Source organism: Psilocybe cubensis, chromosome 9 (assembly GCF_017499595.1).
Source record: "Psilocybe cubensis strain MGC-MH-2018 chromosome 9, whole genome shotgun sequence".
Classification (NCBI taxonomy): domain Eukaryota; kingdom Fungi; phylum Basidiomycota; class Agaricomycetes; order Agaricales; family Agrocybaceae; genus Psilocybe; species Psilocybe cubensis.
In genome coordinates this window covers 1,428,776-1,454,345 of record NC_063007.1, presented here as the reverse complement: position 1 = coordinate 1,454,345, position 25,570 = coordinate 1,428,776, and the positions used below count along the sequence as shown (strand labels likewise).

At 47.1% G+C, this 25,570-nt stretch overlaps 7 protein-coding genes across 7 annotated transcripts; 5 read left to right on the top strand and 2 right to left on the bottom strand.

The window, feature by feature from the left end:
- Positions 1–312: 312 nt before the first annotated feature.
- On the top strand, positions 313–2,900 carry JR316_0009891 (UPF0187 protein; the record flags this gene model as incomplete). Its single annotated transcript, XM_047895571.1, has 17 exons — positions 313–453; positions 516–564; positions 619–687; positions 746–788; positions 849–1,055; positions 1,108–1,139; positions 1,201–1,256; positions 1,312–1,694; positions 1,753–1,780; positions 1,834–2,014; positions 2,072–2,128; positions 2,188–2,221; positions 2,278–2,298; positions 2,368–2,395; positions 2,458–2,560; positions 2,625–2,635; positions 2,697–2,900. 17 exons carry the CDS (start codon positions 313–315, stop codon positions 2,898–2,900), a joined length of 1,647 nt encoding a protein of 548 aa, XP_047745290.1.
- A 3,149-nt stretch (positions 2,901–6,049) lies between these two features.
- Positions 6,050–8,655, top strand: JR316_0009890 (uncharacterized protein; the record flags this gene model as incomplete). The annotated part of the gene is made up of 4 exons (XM_047895570.1): positions 6,050–6,487; positions 6,546–7,659; positions 7,709–7,881; positions 7,939–8,655. 4 exons carry the CDS (start codon positions 6,050–6,052, stop codon positions 8,653–8,655), a joined length of 2,442 nt encoding a protein of 813 aa, XP_047745289.1.
- A 305-nt stretch (positions 8,656–8,960) lies between these two features.
- Positions 8,961–9,778, top strand: JR316_0009889 (uncharacterized protein; the record flags this gene model as incomplete). The annotated part of the gene is made up of 5 exons (XM_047895569.1): positions 8,961–9,227; positions 9,281–9,321; positions 9,395–9,419; positions 9,481–9,640; positions 9,699–9,778. 5 exons carry the CDS (start codon positions 8,961–8,963, stop codon positions 9,776–9,778), a joined length of 573 nt encoding a protein of 190 aa, XP_047745288.1.
- A 222-nt stretch (positions 9,779–10,000) lies between these two features.
- JR316_0009888 (SH3 domain-containing protein C23A1.17) lies at positions 10,001–14,094 on the bottom strand (the record flags this gene model as incomplete). The annotated part of the gene is made up of 8 exons (XM_047895568.1): positions 10,001–10,024; positions 10,073–10,126; positions 10,173–11,908; positions 11,976–12,097; positions 12,822–12,967; positions 13,019–13,603; positions 13,658–13,739; positions 13,802–14,094. The coding sequence occupies 8 exons, from the start codon at positions 14,092–14,094 to the stop codon at positions 10,001–10,003; spliced, it is 3,042 nt and encodes a 1,013-aa protein (XP_047745287.1).
- Positions 14,095–18,916: 4,822 nt separating this feature from the next.
- JR316_0009887 (uncharacterized protein) lies at positions 18,917–21,038 on the bottom strand (the record flags this gene model as incomplete). Its single annotated transcript, XM_047895567.1, has 10 exons — positions 18,917–19,099; positions 19,148–19,201; positions 19,249–19,726; positions 19,772–19,917; positions 20,010–20,081; positions 20,134–20,272; positions 20,325–20,548; positions 20,600–20,714; positions 20,766–20,837; positions 20,977–21,038. The coding sequence occupies 10 exons, from the start codon at positions 21,036–21,038 to the stop codon at positions 18,917–18,919; spliced, it is 1,545 nt and encodes a 514-aa protein (XP_047745286.1).
- Positions 21,039–22,207: 1,169 nt separating this feature from the next.
- On the top strand, positions 22,208–23,221 carry JR316_0009886 (uncharacterized protein; the record flags this gene model as incomplete). The annotated part of the gene is made up of 2 exons (XM_047895566.1): positions 22,208–22,216; positions 22,271–23,221. 2 exons carry the CDS (start codon positions 22,208–22,210, stop codon positions 23,219–23,221), a joined length of 960 nt encoding a protein of 319 aa, XP_047745285.1.
- Positions 23,222–23,263: 42 nt separating this feature from the next.
- Positions 23,264–25,317, top strand: JR316_0009885 (uncharacterized protein; the record flags this gene model as incomplete). Its single annotated transcript, XM_047895565.1, has 2 exons — positions 23,264–24,980; positions 25,031–25,317. The coding sequence occupies 2 exons, from the start codon at positions 23,264–23,266 to the stop codon at positions 25,315–25,317; spliced, it is 2,004 nt and encodes a 667-aa protein (XP_047745284.1).
- Between the last annotated feature and the right edge of the window lie 253 nt (positions 25,318–25,570).

The window sequence follows — 25,570 nt, the reverse complement described above, 5'->3', positions numbered from 1 at the left end:
TTGTCGTCGCGTTCGGGGAAGAGGGGAAGAGGCTCAATTACATGTTGAAACCCCTTGACTGATACGTACTGGGACAAATGGGACTCGCTCAGGGGTTTCTTGGTCCCTCGGTGGCTTTTGCCACGGGTTTGTCGCCATCGCATGTCGACAAGGGCGTTGTCATCACTTTACTTCAACAGTCCACCATAGCGTGCAGAGCGCGTCTCTGCTCGTGCTGATCGTTTAGTGTGCTTTGAATCCCTTTGTTTATCTTCCTTCTGCCACTTGGCTTTCTCATTCTTTTTTCATCACCCTCCACAATTCACCACGGCAATGACAACCCAGAAAAGTAAACGCTCTGCAACAGGAAAGCACTCACTGTTACCTGCTTCCCAACCTGGACATACCCATGAAGCCGTACCGCGCGTACCTGTATATTCTCTTATAGCATGGACATTAGGGAGAGGATCGGTGGTGCGTATGCCATCGCCTAAGCCACTCGTTGCTCATGTTTATATATGCGTCAAATTTTATAGGTCTGGAGAATCTGGCCAGCTGTACTCTTGCATACAGCTTTTGCGGCAGGTGCGATATTTGAATTTGTCTCCTGCCTTATTCTTATTCAACATGTTACTTCAGTCATTGTCACATTGGATATGCGAAAAATTATTTGTCTCGAAGTTCCGAATGTCATGCTGACAGTTCTCGGTATGAAGTAACTGTTATCGTTTTAAAGCCTGTTTTAAAACTTGGTATGATTCGTCAGGTGTGGTCATTGGTTTCGTCATCTCATACCGAGCCAGCAGTGGGTAAGTATTTGTTCTGACCTATTAACAGTGGTATCATAAATAATGTGTGTGTAATTCCAGATACGACAGATATTGGACAGGGAGGACCTGTTGGTCGGACGTCATAAGGACTTCAAGAACTCTCGGTCGTCTCATATGGTTCCATGTCCCTCTCCGACTCTCGCCTAAGACGCAGCAAGAAACTCAGTCAGGACAACTAGACCGCCCCCAGAAGGAGTTAAATAAAGTCATGGCGGAGAAAAGAATGGCATTAGATCTTGTCGAAGGGTAAGTTTATTCAAATTAACACATTACCTTACATTTATTCAATCATGTTAAGATTCGCTGTGGCCCTGAAACACCATATACGAAGTGCGTTCTCTTTGCACAATAATACACATTTGCATATCCTAATACAAAAATCCACGTGAAGGCGAGGTCGGAATTTACTATGAGGATCTTTATCACTTGGTCCGCCCAATGCACAACGTCAGCCTTTACTAAAATGTGTCCTCTACCATTGTCTCATTTCATATGTTCTTAGCACCACCATACTGCCGATGATGATAATAATTACGGCGCCACCACTTCTGCCCTTCCGTCTCCGCGCAAGGCCCAACGGATCACATCCCAAATCGTGAATTTTGACACTCCCGTGACGCGTCCTGTCGTGTCGTCAACACCATCGTCGTCTTCATCATCTCGGCATGCATACATCGACATCGACGCTGATCCCATTATCCCGCCCATCAACGCATACGGTACATTTGACCCCAATAACCTTGGACCAGCATCACGGCGCCGACATGTTGATCTCTCTGAAAGCTCGAGCATCTCCGCTCATAACGAGCACAGACTACTGATGCCTTCTTCCCAGCCTCCGAAGAACGACAACGTCATGGACAAAGTGCACAAGGATCTCATACCGTTTTCAAACATGATCCGTGTCATGAAGCACTGGTTCATGCGAAGCTCTGAACATCAGGAAGGATCTTGCGGAGAGAACACGGCACGTATTTTATCTTATACAAGACAAGCCCGTTGACATACTAAATTCCAACACCAGGCTTTGGCCAATGATAACCAATGTTTTCCCCCTGGCCGTAATTGGCAAAGTCCTGTTCATCCCAGATTATACACTAAAAGTCGCCCCAAAATCGCCGGGGGCGGTGAGAACCTTCCTCTCGAAATTCTGAGATGTCTTAGCGAATGGATTAGTGTACTCGATGATAGAGGGGTTGTACAGGGTATGTTTGGGTCGTTTTGTCCACCTTTTTGTGATTTAATTTCATAACCTCCTTTAGGGCCGACTTTGGGGCCTATGCTAGGTGCCATTGCTGCGTTTGAAGATTCATTATCCGGTAGGCAGTTTTATTCCATAGCTGACGTCTGATGACGTTTAGATTCCTTCGTTTATTAGCTCTGGAGCGTATCCTGACAACACCACTGCCATTGTGATTAAGTGACTTTCTGTCCCACATGATTGATACTAACCTACAATCGTGAATAGCGTTTACGCAGTACATATCAGGTTAGTCCATTCATTTTTATTATTTTCCTTTTCACACTCTGACTGTTCTTTTTGTAACATAACAGACAGTAAGGTTATCTTACACCTTTCCGTCAGAGTATGAATCCACCTTATGAATTTAGCACTGTTTGGCTGTACCTTTTCTTTTTACCGTTCCAGTTGGTCGCTATCTTCGGATACTACGCTATACCCGGCGTTGCGATCGCTGCGTTTATTTATTTAGGATTCCTCGCGGCTGGTGAAGAGATCGAACAACCGTTTGGTGAGGCCTGCTTTGACGTTTCTAGTAGCGCTGATGAACTTTCTAACGTTCTACGTACATAAAGGCTATGACGACGTATGTCCCTCCTTCCATTCAGATTATTACGCTGGTTCACTGTTGACACATACCATACCAGAATGATCTCGACCTTGATCTCTTCTGTCATTCGATCATCCATGCAGATATTGCGCAGCTGAAATCTTCGCCATGCTTACACGCATACTTTGGACCAGAAACTGAGCAACCGCAGCTTACTCGACATCGCTCATTGAACCTTTCAGAGATTGCTGGCTTCGATGATCAAGATCAAATACCTGCTGAAAATGTGGCTTCCATTTGAACTCGTCTGCGATCTTGATTATTGTGGTACCAATAGTCAACTTCCACCTCCTTTAAAAAGTTGTATGGCCAATGGCCACGGGGCTGAATCTGCCTGCTAATCTAATCTTTAAGCTATAATTTTCTCAATCTGGACAATCACAATACATTATCGAAATGACTTTACTAGGAATCGAATCAAGCATCGTGAAGTCCGCCGAGAACGCCGGTAAAAACTGCAAACTTTGAAGCCGAAATTCTACTTGGCAAGTAGATAGAACAAGCTTTCCTGCTCATTGAATATTGTCAATCACCCTCGTGACGGGACGCACTCCGCAGTATGAGCAGGACCTTCTGATATACATTTAGATGGCTCTGCCCCACGGAGCAATCGACACTGATGCTATTTTGTTTCCCACAAATATCACCCACCATATGCCCTTTTGGTTGAAGACTCTTCGAAGACTCCATCAGGATGTTGCTGATTTAGGGACTTTTCTGTGGCGACCTCCTGCATGGGATTCTGCATGATACCAGAATATTGTGCCTGTAGAATCAGACAAGGAGCATGAATTCTAACTGATGTTCGAGAGTGTGACAATTTGATAGTTGAAGGCGAAGACCAGCTTGACGTGGAGTACATTATACATCATGTTGGTGCACTGACAACGATATCTTTAAGATGCAAAGCAACTGGCTATTAAGTCCTGCAATAATGGCCTCGCAAATACTACATAACTGGAGTCCGGTTGCCGCATTAGATGACTATGCGACAATCTGAGCTCCGACCCGTTAACATCCCTTCTTTCATCGTGACCGAAATGTGTGTGACTGGAAAACGAGCGGCGAGCGCGTCAAGAATCAAAACAAGTTGCAAACTTATCATGGATGGTCTATTTATATATACAGACTGCTATATTTTTGCATCGGCATCTCCGATGGATGGCTCTGCGTGAAAATTGTCACTAGCAAACCTAGCAAAAACAACTCACGATTCGCGATTATGTATCCTTCCGATCCCCAAAAATACCAAACGCCACCTCAGAGGCACAAGAGAGAAAAAATATCCCACTCCAAATGTAGGTTCCAATCATGACAACTCAGGCGCAGTCGGTCGTACGGAAACACAAGCCACGAGAAGGATGTTCCTGGTCAGTGAAGCCATGATTGTGTCATAGTATTATTCTGAGCGTGTGAGACCCGGATGCGATGGTGAAGGGTGTATACAATATAACTAGAGGAGGAAGGAGGTAATGAGTAGTGTACGAAGTTGTATGCATGGGTGTACATAGTATTTGGACAAAGTCAACCGCATGGATTCTGCTTTGCACATCTCCAACTCTACTTCTGAAGGTGCCATCCAACTCACTCGCACATCTGACCGGTTTGACATTTCTTCCTTTGTGCAACTTGATGATAAAAACCTGGTTTTGCTCATCACCAATGTTGACACAAATGGACCGGGCTCCAAATTATTTTTTGAAAGGACAACTCACGATGATGATTCAAACTTTGCTCAAGGCAAACCGGGTGAATGGAACATAGATAACTTTGTTTAATCATACAGGTAGATATTACTTTATACTCATTTGGCTGTGACATCATTTTTTTACACGAAATCATACCAAGTACCATACACTATTGAACCGCGCACCTTTCATACCTTAGCAGCTCATGCCCCGGCGTGCAGACTGCAAACATTGTCGAAATTCGACCTTTGTGACTCGCGGGTCACATTCATGTGACACCCCTACCTCGTACCCTGATGTGACTGAAAACGGCGCACAAACTGCCCAAGGTACTGTGCGCCTTTGAAAAAGTGACATATGTATTGTATTTATTGTTTATATATTGGAGAAATTGTTGGTAAAGCCATAAACAGCCTAAAAAATGAGAATTAGGAGTCGTTTTACCGGTCATATGTAAAAACTCCGACAGTCACGTGACGTGGTATAAACACCTGTTTAAAACACAAGTAACACACTGGTTGAGAGCGCCAGACCTATACCACTATCACACGGACCGGCCGGGAGGTATCAAACCCTGCCCTAAATGCTACATAATCACAACGGGACAAGGTAACCGAAGGTATATTCCTAATGGGGAAGGACCCTGCATCAGACCCTGGATCGAAAAGTACCCATCGAACGTGTCCTCATGCTACAGGGTGCTGTATAGTGCTACACAGCAACCCGTGATCGGCTGCATGCTGCCACATAATTATGTGAGAAAGCTGTACTGATGGGGACCGTTGCTGTGGCGCTGTGGTGCTATCAAGAGCTGTGGAGCGCTTTGGAGCATATCCGCCTTTACAGGATGACTGGTCCCGAAATGACAACGTTCGAGGGTACATGATCATGCGAGAAGATATGGCCTTGATTTGGTCTGATACATTTTTTAGGGAAGCACGATTCACGGTGAAAGTAACATATTTGGAAAATATCCAGTGATGTCCTGCGATAATCAAAAGCAGGCAAAGATCTGGTAAGCTTTACTTCGGACGCCGATGTGCAGTGATTACTGAGAAGAAGCTTCTACTGTGCCCGGTATGTTTCACTCAGGGATAGAAGAATCACAAGCAGCTATCATAGAAGTTATAATAAAAACATATACTTGAAAACAATACGAATGTTGCACCCTGAGATAGAGCGGTCCAAAAGACAAATGCAACTCAAAGGATACCAAGAGGATACGCCAAAAAGCCTGCCCTAATAAAGTCACATGATGACAGTGTTCAATCGCCAACATGGAATTTTGAGGGTGGCATTGGTGATCACATCATCGCCAATCTATGCTAAGTGGTCGACCTCCGAAGTTTTAGGTATGGAAATATAGCCTCCACTGCATACAGAGTTTCATTGATTCTAACACAGATTATTACCTCGAGGTTGTGACTTGTCAGCGAACTATTGGCAACGGAACCTTGGAGGCTCAAATTGTTCACACCACTTTTTCAGCTCGGATTGGCTTATCATTGTCTACTTCAGCCTTTTATCGTTTATCTTCGATCTTTCTACTTTTGTAAGTCTTCTAAATATTCTTCGGTCCGATTATATGGAAATAATCATTGTTATTCAGTCAAACGTGCACAGAACGCGAGGATCTGAAGTACCTCGTTCGTATCATATTTAAATACCTGCGCTCCGTAGGTCAGTGAGTCATTCTTAACCCATGTCGTCGCCGTCGTTGAGCCCCTCCCCTAACAATGATTCCCCGCTGCCTCTTTCAGATCTCGTTGCCCCAGACTCCAAGTCTGCTTGGACCACTGAAAGTAGTGGTTCGGCAGTCGCCCCAACTCCAACTCCATTACAGTCTGAATCTTCGGCTGCCCAAAATTCCACAGTAGCTGCCTTTAAGTCAACCCCTATAAAAAATACATACTCGGGCTCAGGACGTTTCGCCTCTGAAATTGTACCCAGTGCCAGTCAGGTGAAGAAAAAAATGGTCGAGAACATCCGAGACCACTTTGTGGGGCCTATGCCATTCAATGAACTATTGGAGCTTCTGCCCGTCACCAAAGAAAGCCTTAAAATCAAACCTACCTTTTCTATGGATTACTTCTCAGGCTTTGTGGTCGACGAAAAAGAAAATACCATGTATGACCCATTTGTACGTCATTCTTATAGCTTATTTCTTTCATGTTATTAACTCCTTGACTACCGCTCAGATTGAGAAGGTCGCCAAGATAAACGCTATGCCTGGGTTCAAATTGGTCAACACATCAAATTATGCAGATCGAGCGGTCGTTAAGGATATGAAGAGCAAACCCGATCTGGCGGCATACAAGGATACAGTTAACTTGGACAATGTAACCATCTACCGTGAGATGGAGCTTGTCTTCGAGTTCAAGCCACAACAAAATACTGTCGACCCATTCGATTCTAGAGCTATTAAGGTCTCAGGTGTTGTAGGGCAAGCTTCTGAGCGTCCTTTTGAGGCTACTCCTAATGGGCGCTCTCAATGCCGGGGGCAGATCACTAACTATGCCCGAATCATGATGCACCGACAACATCGTACCCACTGCTATGTTGTCTACATTGGGGGCTGCTATGCCCGCATCATTCGCTTTGATCGCTCAGGAGGTCTAGTATCAGAAAGGATTAACTTCAAAAAGCATGGTGATTTGCTCCTAGACTTCCTGTGGTACTATTCCCAAACAACTGACGAAGCCCGTGGGTTTGATACGACTGTTCGTGTCTTACCAATCGATGACGTGAAAGCTATGATGGCACGAAAAAAGCTGAGCGCCTGGCAACCTGCGAGTGGCAGCAAGCGTGTCTATGCAATGGATGTTCCGGAACAATCTGTGCCAGCAAAGGTCCCTGCGCCCACAATGCCAACGTCAACTGTTGCTGATCCAGTCAAAAAATTACACACTGTGTATGTGTGGGGGTCCCTTTCAGAACCCAATACCGTTATTGGACGAGCAACACGAGGATACCCGGCGTGGGATCCTAGCCGTCCCGAGGGGGAAGACATTGTTTTTCTGAAGGATTCCTGGAGATTGTGTGGGGAAGGTATGGAAAAGGAAACAGACATACTTCAGACTTTGAACAAACATGGTGTCCGAAACGTACCACAATACCTCTACGGCGACGACATACCTGGCCATAGGACAATCACCCAGGATTATACCAAAGCGCTATGGAATGCAGGTGGAGTTGCGAAGGATATTATAACGAGAGTGCACATTCGGTTTGTCGAAGATATTGTCGGTCTTCCTCTCTGGGAATTCGAGAACCCAAAGCAGCTGGTTGAGGCTGTCTATGACGCTGTAATCGGTAAGCATGCAATTATGTTCATGATTGATGCTCATCTATCTCGCAATAGCCCACCAGGATGCATACCAGCTCTGTGGGATTCTACACCGAGACGTGAGCCTAGGAAATATCCTGAGGAGGAGAGACGGTAACGGCGGAGTGCTGAATGACTGGGACCTGGCAGCGCGCTACAACATTGAAACACATACTCCTCTCAAGGACAAGAGGCAGCAATCTCGGTCGGTGAGTGATTTGATTTGCTCCGGTGATGACCTGCGGCTAAAAATGTACCATTACCAGGGAACGTGGCAGTTCATGTCAATAGGACTTCTCGAGGACCCGTCAAAGGTTCACCACTGCATCGACGACGCCGAGTCTTTTATTTGGGCCCTTCTTTACTCCGTAATGCGGTACATGAAGACCAGCATTGTGCCTATAAGGTTACAATCAGTAATGGAGAGGATATTTGATCAAGTTGACCGAGATGTCCCAGGCGAATTAAACACAGGCGGGGCAGGCAAACAATCCTTCGTCACCGGCAATCGTTTTAGCTTCAAAGTCTTCGTTGTTACCGACAATGAACCGCTAACGGATCTCATAGATACCCTTTTTGCAAACATTATTTCTAGATATGGTGACCATGTTTCGGAGCCTCGCAAACGCATCAAACAACTTATGGGAAACCAACAATATACTTATGGACAGGCTCGAGAAGCTTTTGACCGCGAAACCAACGAGCTCGGAGTACAGCTTTATCAACTTTTGGAATCTACTTTCAAGGAGTATCTCAACAAGGATTGGCCAAACAATACTCCCGGGTGGCACGACTACCTCAATCCGCCGAAGGCCGGAAAGGGTGAAAAGCATCCCAGATCTCCAGCACCCCATATTGAGCTCGATAATCCTGTTGCCTCCACGTATAATTCTGGTTTGGATGGATCTCCCTCGCGCCAACCAAGGAAGAAACGGAAGCATTCCGATGATACGCCATATCGTCCTTCCGGCCCTGCACCTTAGGTATCTCATGAATCAGAGTCAATGTATCCTAACATGCGATCACAGACCAAGTAGTCAGTATACCCGCCTAAAGACCTACTCAATCTTTCAGCACACGCATTTTTCTTTTGTCGTCTTTAAATTTTGCAATTGTTTTCATCATTTTTGTTACCTTTGTCTTAATCAATTGCTTTAAACTTTCATGTGTGAGATTTACCTCTCCTTTGCATACCCCTTTGTCATTTTGAAAGTCTCAAAATCTAAGCTTCGAGCCATCGTCAAGTTCTACACTGAGTCACAGGTAATTGTTTTGACATGTTTATCCCATGACCCTGCCAGAATTTTCCAGGTCTTTCCTGCCTTCGACCACTGTTTTAACATTTGCGACAGTAGGGAAAAACGCAATTACGCTTACATGTCTAGATCTGCAAGCTCTGACGGAACGTACAGGCTCACCGGCCCCCAGTGCGAGTTCCGGTGGTGGAGTGGCGTCAACGGACTATATTCCAAAGCCAAAACCCAAAGGGGCGAAACCCCCTAATGTGTTCTCCAATGATGGTTCGTTTCTGGACAGGATACGACGGTCTATGAAGGTTTGTGAAAATATTAGCATTTATATATAACTTACTCACTTTGGGATCTACAGGAAGAAGAGGATAAAAAGAAAGAAAAAGAAGCCCTCGAAAGGTCGGTGTAACAGACGTCGAGCGGTGTAGTCCTCCTTTTTTACTCTCTGTCATTCATATTGACGGTGATATAGGAAGAAACATTTTGCAGATCGCTTCGTCAGTTCTATATCGTCCTTCAATTGTTTTGATCAAGTGGACTCACCCATATCGTACCCAGAAAACCAGAGGAAAGCGACCACCTCCTACAACCATCCAATCCGCCGCATCAGACACAACCACGCCTGAAACTGACGAGTCTCCAACAAAGAAACTAAAGCTCGATGGGGAGCTGAGTATAAACAAGGGGGACAGAGAGAAGGCTGGCCAAAATGCACAAGGTCTGTACGTCACATCCCATTCGCAAACTTGAACACCCTCTCAACTCTTCTCCTCTAGCTGAATATCACAAAGCCATGGAATCCTACCCAGGGAGCCTCAAGGACGGTGGAACTGGTGTAAGACCTCTGATTAAGTGACTGATGATGTTTCTCTCTTTTCCTTCAAGGCCTCAAGATCTTCGTAAGGCGTTTAAACTGATGATCCAGAACAAGTCCAGATTTCTATCTGTGGACACCTTTTGTTTTCTTTTTCTTCTTTGGGGGTTTTTGGGCGTTGTACTTTATGATACCCATGCATGTCAAATAGTATTACAGAGAGAGGTACAATTGAAAACATAAATCCAAGAATAGGAATATCGACTATGCATCGAGAACACGATAAACCTAAAATCTGTCAGAATTGTGGAAAAAGCGAGAATAAAAAGGACAAACCTTGACAAGTCCGCTCTTGAGGTCTTCCAAACGGTAACTGACAGACTCGACTGTCTAGGAAATATTCAGAATGATACAAATTGCAAAGAGCGCTGCATACCTGCTGTCCAACATGCTGATTTGCCTGAAACACCCTGATTTTCGACTTTTTCGCTTCGAATTCGCCCACAACGCCCACCAACGTCTCACCCGCCGCACCCACGGACTGATGATACGTCTGCAGCCCCTTGTGCCCCTTGAGCTTTGCATCCTGAATCTCCACCAAATTGCCCGGCATAATATCGCTGACGCGTTTCACCACCGCCGGCCCGTTCTGCACGTATATTGTATAACCGTATATTGTATAACCGTACGGCTCTCCAGCAGCTGTGGGCGCGGGTGCGGCGTTGGGCACCGCTGCAAGCACCTCGCGCACGAATCCGGCGTAGGACCCGTCCCCGATGAGCGTCTTGTGCGATTTCTCGAAGAGCGACGTAGCAACCTTGCAAACCTGCACGCCAACGCGGCCCCACAACGCGATCAGCTCGTCGGCGGACAATTGTCGATTGTTAGCTAGAGGAGCAGGTGGTTTGGTTGGCGGTGGAGGGGCGGGTGGAGAAGATGGTTGTGCCGCCACTACAGGAGAGGTTGGTTCGGCGCCAGCATCTGTCCACGACATTGTCAAATCCGAGGCACCACTGAAATCGAGACTGGAATTAGGGATTGACGGGAGCTCCCATTGCAAGGATATGCTATCTCCCAGGTCGGGACGCTGGAGCATAGGTGGTGGTTGTGGTGCCTGAGGAGCAGACCGTGATGGAGGAGGGCGAGCGGCAGGCCTGGCTGGAGGCGGTGGAGGAGCCTCTTGACTTTCCGGTTCTTCAACCATAACATATTCAGTGTGAGGCATTTGCGGCGCCCTATGGGGAGGACTCGACGCCCCATCTCCACCTGATACATTTCTCGTAGAGGTGGAGCTCTGCAATGTGCTAGATCGCCTCATCGGCAAGGCGGTCGGTACAGGTGGCCTGGAAGGTGGAGAAGAAGGTCCTGTAGATTGTCTGTTGATAGACGGGCAAGCAGCTCGTGATGGTACTGGAGGAGGAGCCTCTTCGACATGTTCGTATCCAGATTCCTCGGCCTCACTTTCACCAGCCTCAACCTTGACACCTTCTTCAGAAGCAGCTACGCTTCCATACTCAGAGTCTGTATCTTGGGCCGACTGCACAGGGGCAGCTGGAGGCGGAGGGGGCCGTGAGAGAGGTACAGCGCGGGTGGGTGGCGCGGGTGGGACAGCAGGTGCAGGCGCAGAAGCTCTGTCAACATTCTCCTCTTTCACCATATGCAATCTCGGGGGCAGAGGAGGCAATCCACCAGCACCCATCATCATCCCAATCCTCATTCCACCCATCGTAGCCAATTTGGCTGCAATCCGTTCCTTCCGCGCTCGCTCCTCTTCTTCTTCAGAAAGTGGCACTGCAGGTTCTTCGTCTACTGCAGCTGAACTTTCACCCTCTTTTTGATCTTCTTCCTCAGACTGTCGAGGTGGTGGTCGACTGATGGGGGTAGGGATAGGTGCAGCGCCAAATCGAATACCACCCAATTTGGCCATGCGCTCAGCGATTGTCTTGCGGCGTAATTGTTCTACATCCTCTTTGGCATCATCATCATCATGAGGAGCAGCAGATGGAGGTGCAGCTGGAGGTGCAACAACAGGCGAATGTACCAGGGATGATCGGCCAATTGACGGTGAAATAGGAGATTGGGCATCGATTTCCTCTTGCGCTTGAGAAATACTACGGAGGTTTACAAATGAGGTTTGCCTGCTTGGGCTATGGAATGCCGGGTCTATGGGGTCTGTAAGACGAAAGGAAAGTTGAGTAATTAGGATAGTTGTGCTCGTGAAAATTGAATAATCACGTACCGCCTTCCTCTTTGTCAAGTATCTCTTCCGAACCCGAGACCGACAGAGAAGGCGTACTTTGCTCAGGAGGAGATATGGTTTGAGAAGGCTGCTGCTGCTGCCCACCTTCCTCCTGCGAAGAACTAAACGGTGGGGGGGGCGATACGAGGCACTACTGGACGCCTAGGTGGAATAGGTAGCGCCTGTCCATCATGATCAGAATCCGTCTCCGAATCCTCGTCGTGAGCTGGCACAGGCGGTTGTCAAACATGAACAGCGCGACCGCATACACCGCGGATGACTCCACAATCGTCACCACGATGCGTGTATATGCCTTCACCTGCATCCCTTTAGATCCTCTAGATCTCCCTTGTCCTTGTCTCATGGGCCCTGAGAGTGTGCCAAAGTGCCATAATGGATCAATTTACATAATCACGGCAATTGCGGCTGGCCACTTTGGGCAAGAATTAACAATGTTTTCCGCGCATCACAAGGTTTGTTCAGCGCACAAAATGTATTTACGCGCAGGTAATTTACACATAAAGTATAATTTGGGGTAGAAATAATGTACTCGGGCTTGTAATATATGTCTGAAATATGTTTCCGCGCAGCAAATTGTGTTCACGGAATCTTCAAACTACCCCAGAAAGCAATCTGCGCACCAAAAAAATGTTTCCGCGCACAACTTTTTTTTATTCTTGACGGACTTCTCAAAAATAAGCAAATTATATTTACGGGGAATATTTCCCCACTTGGGCAGCCATATAGGAGTGATAGAACTACTGCAATTTTCACAGATTGTCCTCATGCATGATAACACCTCCAAGTCTATCAAAAACCAACAATATCTCAGTAATATCCCATTACCAACCCCTCAACTGATTTGAGGACCACCAATCGCGGAATCGTTGACCGTAATTTGCTTTGTTGACAGGGACAGGGTCATGCTTCTTGTTTAGATGCCTTTTGATCCAAGGGGCCACTTTGCGTGGACGCATTGCGGTCGAGAGTTTCTGAAAGAGAAAAGTGAAGCTAAAAAAATAACAGTAGCAAAAAGAACGTACTCTTAGGGTAGGATTCCCTTTCTCAAATTCCAGATACAGCGACACCAACTCCTGCCAACTTGTGTGATTGGATAAACCTTGAAGATACTGGATCACATTCAAAGATAAGAAAGAGGGGGCGCCTTTGAGGTTGTCGTCAAGAGAGGCAAGGAAAGTTAATGGATCGGCTGTGGCTGCAAGAGTTGGAGGAGCAGTCAATGGGGTAGAGGTTGGAGGTGGTGCAGGTGTAGTGGCAGCACTAAGCGTGGTTGGCGAAGCAGACGGTGAGGGTGATTGAACGTGGAAGGTTTGAGGGGCTATTCCCACGGCAGCGTTATCAACACTGACCCCGGCATCTCTGCGCAGGCACCTATCATCAGATTTTGGGTCTACATCCATATCTGGATTTGCGGTGGCGAGATCATTGTCTCTCGGTAGGTCAGCGTTTGAATTCACTTCCCTGATGACCTGAATGCTGACTTTTGCATTGTCTTTAGTAGTTGCAATAGAGATGCCAGCAATGTCTTCAAGATTATCATGCAACACCGAATTGACTACGTTGGGTACTACTCCAGTAGATTGATTGGCCTTAGTAGGAGACTGGGGCTATGTGAAAAATGGTGAGAAACCAGATTTTTATATGACAACCGTGAAACTCACAGACGTGTCACCGAGGTCTTTTTCTTTGACACTGGCAGTTGATTTCTCAACATTGGGTACGCCAGATTTGCTAGATGTCGACCTATCAGAGCCATCCATCAGCATCTACGCTTTGCTGTTGACCAATTAATTAATCACACGTACGGTTGACGTGGGAATGTATGAACGTTGCTGGGGGTAGACGGGTCCTTTTTAGAGGTGGGTTCATTTTCATCCCATGTTTTCAATCCCCCCTTCTTCATCTTCGTCCCAATGTTGTCAAGGCCTAGCTCCCTCAGTAACACCTTATTTTGCTCAATATTCTTTTGTTTTGTTGCCTCATACTTGGACACCTCCTGCTGATTTTGCTTTGGCTCTTTCTTTTGGGGCATAGGTTTGGAAACCTTTTGCTCCTCGCTCTCAGAATTGGACTCTTCTTTGTTGCTCTTGTTGGACATGCTTTCTTTGGATATTGCCCAAGCAAGGCGGTCACAATAATCTATGACTTGGTTAGAAGGTGCGTAAACAGTCTTCAGTTATATCCACTCACCAAAAGCCTCATGTAGAAAGTCGTCGAACTTTCGGCTAATGCTCAACTCGAAATCCTCTTTACCGACGTAAGCTCCAAAGTCTCTCCCATCCTTATCTGTACTGTGATGGTATCTGGTTCAAGCGCTTAGAACCCTGTTCTTGCCCTCGGTTCTAAAGATTCACATCAAGGTAGAAATGTTTCCGTTATCCTTTGGAAGTGGACCTCCCAAAATAATTGTTGTAAACCAGCCGGTTTGTTTTGCAAGCTCTGACGTCAACTTTTTTTTTTTTTTTAAATCCTATTTATTGTCCATTGAGGTCAGGCCTTATGCTGGACGTCCTACTGTATGTTCTACTTTTAATATACTATTCCTATGGTGTCAAACTCTACGTTGTAGTGGGCCTCCTTTGGTAGCACCTCGCACGTAGTGCGTATTATGTCTCTGTGTGTGATAGTAGCTGTAAGTAAGGTAACTGTGTTATACGACGGTATTGTAAAATGGGTGGGGAGATGTGTTGAAGGTAGAAAATTCAAATATGGGACAGTAGAATGTGTAATATGTTGCATTAGAAGGTGAAATGAAATATGTACATCGGGAATGAAAGGAAGTGGTGGTTGGGCTGTGGCCTGCCTCACAGTGTTGCCGGCGCTGTTTTCTCTTCGTGGTCTCGTCCATTGTTCTTCTCCTAGACCCAGGTTTCCTCTAGTTCCAGTTCTTCTTCTTCTCTCCTCTCCGCTTCTTCTTCCTCGGTCTCCCTCTCGGCGCATACTATTTCTCCATGTGTTTCTTTGAATCTTTTGGTGGCTTTCACGTATCGCAGCACGCTCTGTATTGTTTTGAGCTCTCCTAGTAGTCCTACGCCGATTGGGTGGTCTGGTCCCAGCTCCTTCCTCCATTCTGCTCTTATTTCCTTGTACGCTCGGCAGTGCTTCAAGTAGTGTGTGATTGTCTCTGGTACATTGTCCTCGCAGTTCTCGCAGTTTGGGTCTTTTTCAGGCATCCTCTCTGTGGGCCGGTGTTTCTGTCTGCGCCTTTCATCGCTCGTTTAGCTTCCCTGTCAACCCTCTCGCTTCCTTTGATGTCCTCGTGTCCTGGGACCCATCTCATTTTCAGCCTTGCTTTTGGGTATTTCTTTCTGATTTTTGCCCACTGCCACTGCACCTCCTCTATCAGGTATGACCCTGGGCCCTGCTTCCTTGCTTTATGTCTTGTCAGGGACAACTGGTTGTCCACCGCCATGCTTATTGTAATTGTCTCAGTTTGGTTTGGTCTTCTTTCTTCGAGCCTGTCCTCCAAGAGTTGCATTCCCAGTATCTGCCCCACGCATTCCCCTTTGAACACCGTGTGCTCTTTCTCGCTGCCCAGATGCGCTCTCGCTACCTTTGTGCTCCTTCCCTGTTCGTAAATCACCGCCGCTCCTCCTATCTTCCCTCCCAGTCCTGACCCGTCCGTGTAGATCCTGATGTCGCTGTTGTCTTCCTTGTCCATTTCCTTTGCTCTCTTCCTGTCCTTTGCTATCAATATGTCCATTGGTGATTCCCACTTTGGTGCCTTAGGGGTGGTTTCTATCATTTCGAAGTCGTTTTGGAATATTTTGCTCACTGCCATGACATGGTGCAAAGGTGCTGGGTGCCGTTTGGGTTGTATCTTCCTGGCTCTCTTTATCTCGTGATGTAGCAGGTGCGATTCCGGTAGCGTCGCCATCCGTAGCGCCGCCGCGTTGCACATTTTTCATATGACATCTTTTGTTGGTGGCATGTCTGCATGTGCAAATAGTAGATCCGTCGGTGTTGTCCTCAGTGCACCTGTTGCCTGTAGCGCTGCCCTTCGTTGTACACTGTCCATCTTCCTCAACATTCCTTTCATGCCCTTCTCCCTTTCTCCCTTTCCTCCCGCCATCGTCGGGCACCATACATCAGCTGCGTATAGCATGCTGGTTACCACACTCGAGTAATACAGCCTCCTCGCGTAATCTCCTCTCATCCCCTTCGCCATCCGTGACAGCCTCCTTGTCTGATTGACCATCTTTGTTCCTTTGGCTATCGCGTACGCGGCGTGTTGCTTAAACCTCAGTTTGCTGTCCACCATCACTCCCAGGAATTTATGTATGTTCTTTGCCTTGATTTGTTGGCCATCAAGGTTGATGTTCGGCGTAGGTGGCGCGATCCTCTTCCTCGGGTTGTTTGGGTCGACCACTCTCTTCCTCGTGAGTCCCTTGAATACAAACTTCTCGTACTGGTAGTCCGAGAAGTGTGACTTTGTCCAATCTCTGGGCCCTTCTTCTCTATGAAAGAGCTCCTCCACCCTCTGTACTGCCTCCTTCATTGTCTTCCCCGCCGCCGCCACATACGCGTCGTCTGCATAATTCGTTGATAGCTCGACCTTGTTCTGCCTGATCGCTTTGATTTGTCCCGCGTTGTATATCCTGTAACTTAACATTGCTAGATTGCATCCTTGATCCAGGCCGTTTTTGACTGCGATGGGCTGCGACGTGAAGTCGTCGAACGCGATGACCGTCTCTCTCCCTTCGCTCTTGTTCCTTATCCACCTCGTGTACTCCTTCGGTATCCCCACTGACCTCATGTTGTGTTCCAACACCGGTATGACTGTGTTTGGAAAGGCACCTTTCACGTCCATGTAGACCACCGCCACTTCCTCTCCTCTCCTCCAGGCGTCTTTTGCAAATTTCATCAGCAGGTGGAGTGAGTTGCCGGTGGTGCATCCGGGGCGTCCGCCAAACTGCCGTTCGGGCAGCAGTTTCAACCTCTCGGACTGGTAGCTTCAATTTATATCATTATATCTAGACAACTGTCTACAGGCGAACTAAACTGTTACCCAGTAATTCATATCATTGTTTATCTAGAGATTTGATTACTATTGGGCATTTCATTCCTAGACAAAAATATGATATCAAACCAATTGATTTCATTACTTGTTGGCTTGATTTCATTTCAATTGAAGGCTGTTTCATTCCACTATTATCAATGATTTCATTGCGATTTCATTTCTATCTTGAAGTATTTCATTAATATTTAGAATTGATTTCATTAGCTGTAGAGGTGATTTCATTATGATTTCATATCTAATCTTATGATTATCTAGGCTTGATAATCCTGTACCAGATTGATTAGTGCATGCTATTTTTGGCCCAGGAACTCGGACTAAATATATTAGAATTAGGGCTGACAGCCATCACATCAGGGCCCTGTCCCTGCCCCTTCCCTTGGCTCCTGGCTCTATAAATAACACTCATCCTATGCTACTTTTGTGCATTGCTGGCAATGGATTGGGCGCTTTTGGGGGCATTTCTGGACCGTTTCCCTTGGTGTTTTTTAATAGACATATAGTTTTAAAGTGTCCCAATCCGAATATGAAATTAGAATTGCAATATCTTTACTTGTTATTGTGCAATTAAGCATACGATGTTTTGGTCAAAAAGCGCACGTTGAATAGCACCCTCCAGGGGCTGGCATGCACCCTTTTGACTATGCCATTATTTATTATTTATGTTAGACGGAGTACATGCCAAGTTTCAGCTCAATTGGAGCAGTGGAACCTATTGAACTAGGATGTGCACCCTACCCCTCCTCCTACCCCTTGTACAAATGCCTTCCTGATCAGATAAATTCAGGCCCAACCAGGGATGGGGAGGCGTTTATTATACCAATTTTTAGGGCCCAAAATCTTGGTGCAATTCTAAGATTTAAGGGTACTACCCCCCATCCTCTCCAGAATTTGTATATTTTATTATGGGATAGAATGGCCATTCCCAGCACATATAGGTATGTAAATCTGCTCTATATAGTACCACAGACCCAATACATATCTTTGAAACATTCAGGATGAAGGGAAACACCTTGGTTATGAGGCTAATAACAAGGTATTGGATGTGCAACATAATATGACCATATCACCGCTTATACTTCACCTAAATGCACATATCTTACATTCACAGATAGCTACTAAGGTCCTCTACATATTATATTTATAATGCTAAATGACCAGAACGCTTAACAAGATGGTACAAGAAGAATAAGCATTGTTGTTCAAAAATGGAGGAAAAGCAAAATATGATGTGAAGGATAACACTTATAAAATACAAAAACTATACGGCTGTGTAGCCCTAAATGACACCTATCTGTGGTATATAGACTCATGGAAATCCGATGATTATGAGCTGAGATATGTCAAAAAGTATCCCGGAGAAAGGCCAAAGAGGTGACCACAAACAAAGCATAAATAAAGGCCAATATCCATCCGGGTCTCTGATGGGTTCTTCAACACCTTTCTTTCCATATCTCAACAACCACTTGTCCAATGCACAACATCCTTGATCATCATAAAAAGTGCGGGTAGATTACAAAGCATTGTAAACCCAATTAAATATTTTTTTATTCGAAATTCTCATACTGCGTTACAACCCTCTTGAAATGTTGTGAGAAACCGGAAATATTGCAGTGCGAATAAATTAATTTGAGGTTTACAATATTTTTGGGTATTGCAATATGAAAGAATAAGCGGCTAGTTTATAATCTCAACAAATTACTGTATGAGATGACAAGGAATCAAGAGCGTTATAAAACATTGCGAGAATTTATTGGATTTCTCAATGATAAGGAGGATTGAATGGGATTTTGAGGCACCCAGCAGATTATAATAGAACAAATTTATTTATTCAGTAATAAAAGTACAGGCATGGTATGTAAAGCAGGGCAGAGCAGAGCAATAATTACAGCAATGAAAGACATCAGAATTTCTTAGCCTTACGTTTGATAGGTTGGCGCGTTCCCTTGGCCTGGGTCCTGGCCTTTTTAGCTGGTGGTTCTTCACCGTCGGCGGCGGTGGCGTCAGAATTGGGTGCAGGAACGGCATCAGCGTTGGGAGTAGGCAGGGCCTCATCCCCGGTCTCGAAGGGGTCTGAAGGTGGTGCCTGTAGCTAATATGAGCCCTAGATAGAGAATGTAATAAATGCACTCACGTCTTTACGCTTTGGACCAGGGCGGCGTGGCGCCGCTTTCCTCTTTGCAGGGAGCTAATCATAATATTAGTGTAATGAACCAATCTCGAGTGAAAACGCACCTTGATCTTGATCGGGGCTGGTGGGGAAGGGGAGCGTTCGTTTTCGGAAGAAAGAGAGGAAGAATCCTCGGAAGGGAGGTCAGGGGGGGATTCTGAAGGGATCCTAATCGCGTTTAATGCCATTCGGCGACGGGAGACTTGTTGAGGCACAGGTTCCGCCAGTGAAACAGCTGCAAATGCTTTAGCTAGCGCTGGTGCAGACCCATTATCTGGGGCGGGGTGGGAGGAGGGTGTGCGTGCTTGAGGAGATGCAGGTGCGGGTGTGGGTACACGAGCAGGTTCGGGTGTGGGTGCACGAGGGGGTGCGGGTGCAGGTGCACGAGCAGGTGCACGAGCAGGTGCAGGTGCTTGAGCCGCAGCGGCCATTTGAGCTTTACGCCGTTCTACCGGGTCTCTGAGGCGTCCGTCGCGTGCACTACCTTCTAAAGGGGACGACTTCTTGTCATGATCCACGGGCTCAGATGGCAAGATAATGTTCCTAGAAATTCATTAGCATAAAATCAAGCGCGTAAGGCACGCTTACTCTTGCCACCAAGCCACAGTCTCCTTGGCCCACGTATTGTCATCAAAAAGACCCAACAGAAGCGTCAGAATAGATGCGTAGAGGCGGTCGGCCTTCAAAATGCTCTTCGCCTCAGGCCAAGTCTTACCGCTGATTGCAATGACAAGCTTTGAAGGAGGTTAGCACTGACAGACTACTGGCAATGTCCACTTACCATCATGCAATAATAACATATGAGTCTTATCGTTAGTTCATATACTTTGTGAATCTGTCCTTTGCTGGCACGTCCTCCAAGCCTGTTGGCCTCGCCTACAAGCATACGTTGGACGAACTAGAGTGCCAATATGTATCAATGACATGTCAAAACATAAAAAAAAACTTACTTGGGGACCCAAGGGTGGTCGAAACAGACCTTGGACCTCGTCGTCTATGTCAAATGGGATGTCAGGGTCATACAAGCAAGCTGGCCAATCCAGCGCGTCTCCATTTTTGGTATCGGCTTCGAGTGATTCACATCGCACGCTATCCACAAATAAATCAACTCATATTCGCAGAAAATAACAAGCCGACTTACAGAATTTCACGCGCATTGAGGTCGGCAAGCTCGGCGAACTTGACACGCGGGATTAAAAGAGCGGCGTATGCAGGGTGTTTATAGCCCTGGTTCACCCTGGCACAGGCCAGTTTGTAGGCCTGTAGGTCAAGTGGGACCCTCAGATCAAATGGGATCAACTCCGAGATCAACTTATGTGCCTTGAAGAGATCGTCGGATCGCGAATGAGCTGCAGCACTCGATACCTTACAAGTATGGTTAGTCGATCTGTACATGCGACCTCACAAAATTCTTACCAAATCAATGACTTTGCCAATCAAGGCAGAATTGTCCTCGCACTTCTTGATGATATCCATAAGGTCGGGCATCAAGTCCTGCATCTCATAGAAGGACCAGAGCTTGGGTTGTAAACTAATATATGCATAAATAAATGCCCCAGAAAAAAAAGGCGCATATACTTACTCCAATATTTGTTGTCGGGTCATACCATCCGTTATATGGTTGGCCAGAAACTCGAGACCCTCTTGGATGACGCTCTTTACGTTCATAAATGGGTCAATGGACTAGTGAATCCATCTCGCGCCCTTCAGAGTGTCTGCTAGTTCGGGGCATCTACAAATAACGTTAGCGGTTAACGCGCACGGGAACGGGGGAGGGGGGGATTCAGGCTTACTCGAGTTCTTTGTTGGTATCGATAGCCGTGAGGGCTTTTTCAATCTGGGTCGGGGTGAGCATGGTGGTGGATGGTGGTGGTACGGGAAGAAAAGGGATGAAAAAAACTCTCTTCCGCATATACTGAGCGCAGTGGTTATGTAATGGACACCTGAGGAGGTACAGATGTCCGCGCTATTCCGCGCCATTGCCATAACTAGCAGGCGAAGGAGGCGCGATCGCCATCGACAGCGAGCTGTCAGAGGATAAAAATAGCCCACCGCGAATCACCATAGCCAGGAGGTAGCCACCCAAGACGCCCCAGGTATACCCGTGCGTTGAAGCTTGTGGCCAGGGCTTTCGACGACGAGAAGGGGTGTATACGCGTACCGAACGAACCCCCAGGTATCTCCGTGGGTTGAAGGGGGCTGGTAGTCCGTAGCAGCGACAGAAGCACCCTACAGAGTACAGAATTGCCATAGTCAAGCAGCCGCACCCAACGAACCCCCAGGTATTTCCGTGGGTTGAAGGGTGTGAGCACCGACTTGAGCAGCCTACAGACTACGGAATCACCATAGTCAGCAGACTGCCACCAAACTCCGAGACGAACAACCGCCAGACTACAGAAATACCATAGTCAAGCAGCCGCACCCAACGAACCCCCAGGTATTTCCGTGGGTTGAAGGGTGTGGGCACCGATTTGAGCAGCCTACAGACTACGGAATCACCGTAGTCAGCAGACTGCCACCCAACGAACCCCCAGGTATTTCCGTGGGTTGAAAGGTGTGGGCACCGACTTGAGCAGCCTACAGACTACGGAATCACCGTAGTCAGCAGACTGCCACCCAACGAACCCCCAGGTATTTCCGTGGGTTGAAGGGTGGTAGTGGTGCGGAAGTCAACAGAGCCAACAAATGGAACCCTACCCAAATTCAGATTCCGCCTGATGGCAATTTCAAACTCCGACACGCATGGTAATCTCAACACGTTCCTGCGTCATTGGTTCTTCTTCGCTACCCAGGCTCATTGCTCGGACAGCCTCACTACCCAGGCTCATTGCTCGGGCAATACGCGCAAACTACCCAGGCTCATTGCTAGGGCAGAACGCGAGACACTACCCAGGCTCATTGCTTGGGCAGAACTCATAAACTACCCAGGCTCATTGCTAGGGCAGAACGCTTAAACTACCCAGGCTCATTGCCAGGGCAGTACGCACAGATAAATTGGAATTCCTGCTCCCCCGACTGTCCATAATGCCCCCCGTATGTATCTTACAATATCAAGGTGTATTTGGTTGCTAATTCTACGTACAACAGACTACGCCCTCCTTTGACTGGTCCCAGGGCTCCGTCTTCCTACAAGACGGTATAATTTACTACTCTCCCAATTGTAACCGACCAGTCCGTATCAAGGCCCCAGAGCGGAATCACCCCCACCCATTCCCCGAACATGCAGAGCCAGATCCCACCTCTGTCAAGCATCCTGTCTGGTGGACAGACACCTTTGGGTGGATGTCCTTCATACCGCTCAACCCATCCTTTATCTCCGACCCCTTCGACACCTTTACCTGGCAGCCTGAGCTGGATGTAACTCCTAGCTATAATACTCCACCCGGTTCCACTCTCTACCAGCTCGAAATTCATACTATAAAGCATTGGCGGTTTAAGGAACAATGTTTACTGGAAGCTGCGCACAAAATGAAGCTATGGTACCACGTACCAGCCAGTCAACCACCCCCGCCTTCCATCTTTAAATACGATAAGCCCTACACATCGAAAGAAGAAGCTTATCGCCAGATTAAATTGGCGCGAGATTGGTTTGCCGTATGGATGGGATTCTTTGCATATTTTGCTGCGTGTGCAAAGTATGACAAGTATTGTGCAGGAAAGATGGTGAGAGAACAGGGCGAGTTACTACCCCGATGGTATACCAGGCTGCTCGAGGAGGTTCCGATGCTACAGCGATCCTGGTTGGACGGGCTTTTAACATCGCCAGCGTGTGTATTCTCACCCGACACTCAGCGTGCAGGGATAGTTATTCCCTGGTATGAATATGACAATCGGAGGCCCGAGATACAGTTCTTCCTGGACCAGCAGATTCCTGTTTTCTTTCCGTGGTGTGCCATCGCAGAACAGGCCATCATAAACAACCCCACCCTTTGCTATCTTGAGCCTCCTGCAAACCTTGTTCGGGATGCCCTTGAGAAGTTTCTGAACCGATTCCCCAGTGTTCCTCTCGCTGGCCTAATCCTTAGGTCCTACTTTTGATTTCATGATTGCCCGCTGCACTCCACCAAACATATATTGAGAATGGAACACAGTACGTCGTTGGTCACGAAATATATGTATGAAAAATTTGCCTCGCAAACCGACAAGGTCAAGGCGGCTATGGAGGAGAACCAGGTGGAGGCCACGGTTGCAGAATTGAGGGAGATAGTAAGCCGAGCCATGGACATGGACCTTGCAGAGGCCAAGCGAGCCATAGCAAATCTCCCCACTCACGATTGGATGGACAAAGGTGACTACCACCGGAGAGGAGAGTTGTACGACCACGTCTCGATATTCTTGGAGAAACGCGAGAGAAACCAGCGCTTTATCATTGCGACTGAGACCGAGGACGCAAAGATCAAAAGGCTTCAAAGAGAGGAGGCCCTCCCGGGGTACAACACATCGGTCTATAGGTGGAAAAGTGTCACGACGCCGGGGGGGAAGGAATTATACATGCAAGTTCTCCTCCTTCAATCAAAGCACGAGAGACTGTTTGCAAAGGTGCCTCCCTCTCAACGAACATACAATGCAGTCTCAAACGAGTGGGACATTTTTGATGAAGTGGATTTGCCACGAAAATATCTGCAATTTGTGGACCCCCCTCCTAGGAAGGACGGTTATATCTACGACTATCCTATCCAAGCTGCCCGCATCAATCCCCAGTCCATCATCCCCGACAACGATGTACCCCGTGTGGAATCCGTTTCCGTCATCCCAGAACCCTGTGTAGACTCTTCCTCGGGTGGTGCGACTTCCCCTCATGAACCTCAGTACGAAACATTCCCCATGGACACGGAGGAATTTCAGGAGGGGCCTTCCCAGCCTCCGGTACATCGTCCAGAGCCGGGCCCCTCCACCATGGATACCGACACTGATAAAGCTTCGAAAATCCACGATTACGATTGGGACACCGCCAACCTCATCTCCAACTTGCGATACAGCTATGGATTCGTAGCCTCTGTAGTCCCGAAGAAGGAGGATAAGACACCGGAAGGCTGGAAACACGCCTGTCAACACTTTGGGTTTAGGAAGGATGGGGCAGAACAGTTTGTCTCAAACACGGATCGTCAACTCATCTGTCAGTTTCATGACGGTTTGATGGGGTCAACTGACCGTCCGCTCCCTCAAGACATTCACGATCTCCACCCGCAAAATTACCTATCCCTTCAAGTTTTAGGGAATCTCAGCCTCATCCATCGGCCCATCCCAAATCTATTTGTTTTCGCTCATCACGACATACATGCACCTCAGGAAGAGTCCGACAGAATGTCTGCTGATTGGAGTATTGGAGTCGAAACCCCAGAGGCTGCTTTATATGTCTTACGAGTCTTCCAGTCCCATCCTGGGCATACAGTTGTCAGTGTGGCACACAGACTTTTGTCCAAAGGAGTGCAGTTTCGAACTCTTGTCGGGCGTAAAAATGTGGTTCAGGTGCATCAACCCTACAAGGAAGTTACCTTTTACCGCAAAGTCAGCTACAAGTTTACCAACTACGACTATGAGTCCTCGATGCTGGCCTGTCGGCAGATACTGGACCAACAACGCGGTCGTGCAGCGCTACTCATGGGTGGAATAGTAGGACAAATTGCCAAAGAGTATCTGAGCACAGAGTCTGTTCTCCAGGGCCCATCAGTGGAATTGCTGAGAAATGGACGCGGATATGTCGCTAATCCAGAGGCCGAGTTGCTGGCTTACTGCGATGACGGGCTTACAGAACACGATATTGCGATTATTATCGGGTCGTATTCTCTCATGACGGGTAAGTGTTCACTACATTTAACTGATCGCTCTATTTAATGTCGTTCTTAGATTTTAAAAATCAGGTCGGAGTCAAGTCTTGGTTTCCTCCCCCGGCGGTATGGAATGAAATCGACAGGAATGGGATAGGATGGCTGGAATGGACTGAACGCAACGAGTACTGGTACCAGACTAGGCTGGAATTAATTCAAAATGGCAAAGCGCAACCTTTAACGCTTCAAGACTGGAAGAGCCTTCTCAAAAATAAGCCAGTCCGTGTTCTAAGGGAATTGGTGCGAGCTCGATCAGCGGCATTTGTCCATGAACATATCCCCGTAACCAGGAATCCTCGTAGATAGGTAGCACATTTTTCTTGTTTCTTCATTCACGGATCTACACCACTACTCACAGTCTATTTTTGCCTTCGTACATACTACAAAACAAATTTTATGTATACTATCTATATTTCTTCGTACAAACTATTGGTCAGATATCATGTATACCACGGAAAGAATTGTTTGGACCTGCATCGAAACATGTGTGAATCAATTCTGAGCTCAAAAAACATAAAAAAAACATGAGATTGCTTACAGTAAGCCGGTTAGGCCAATC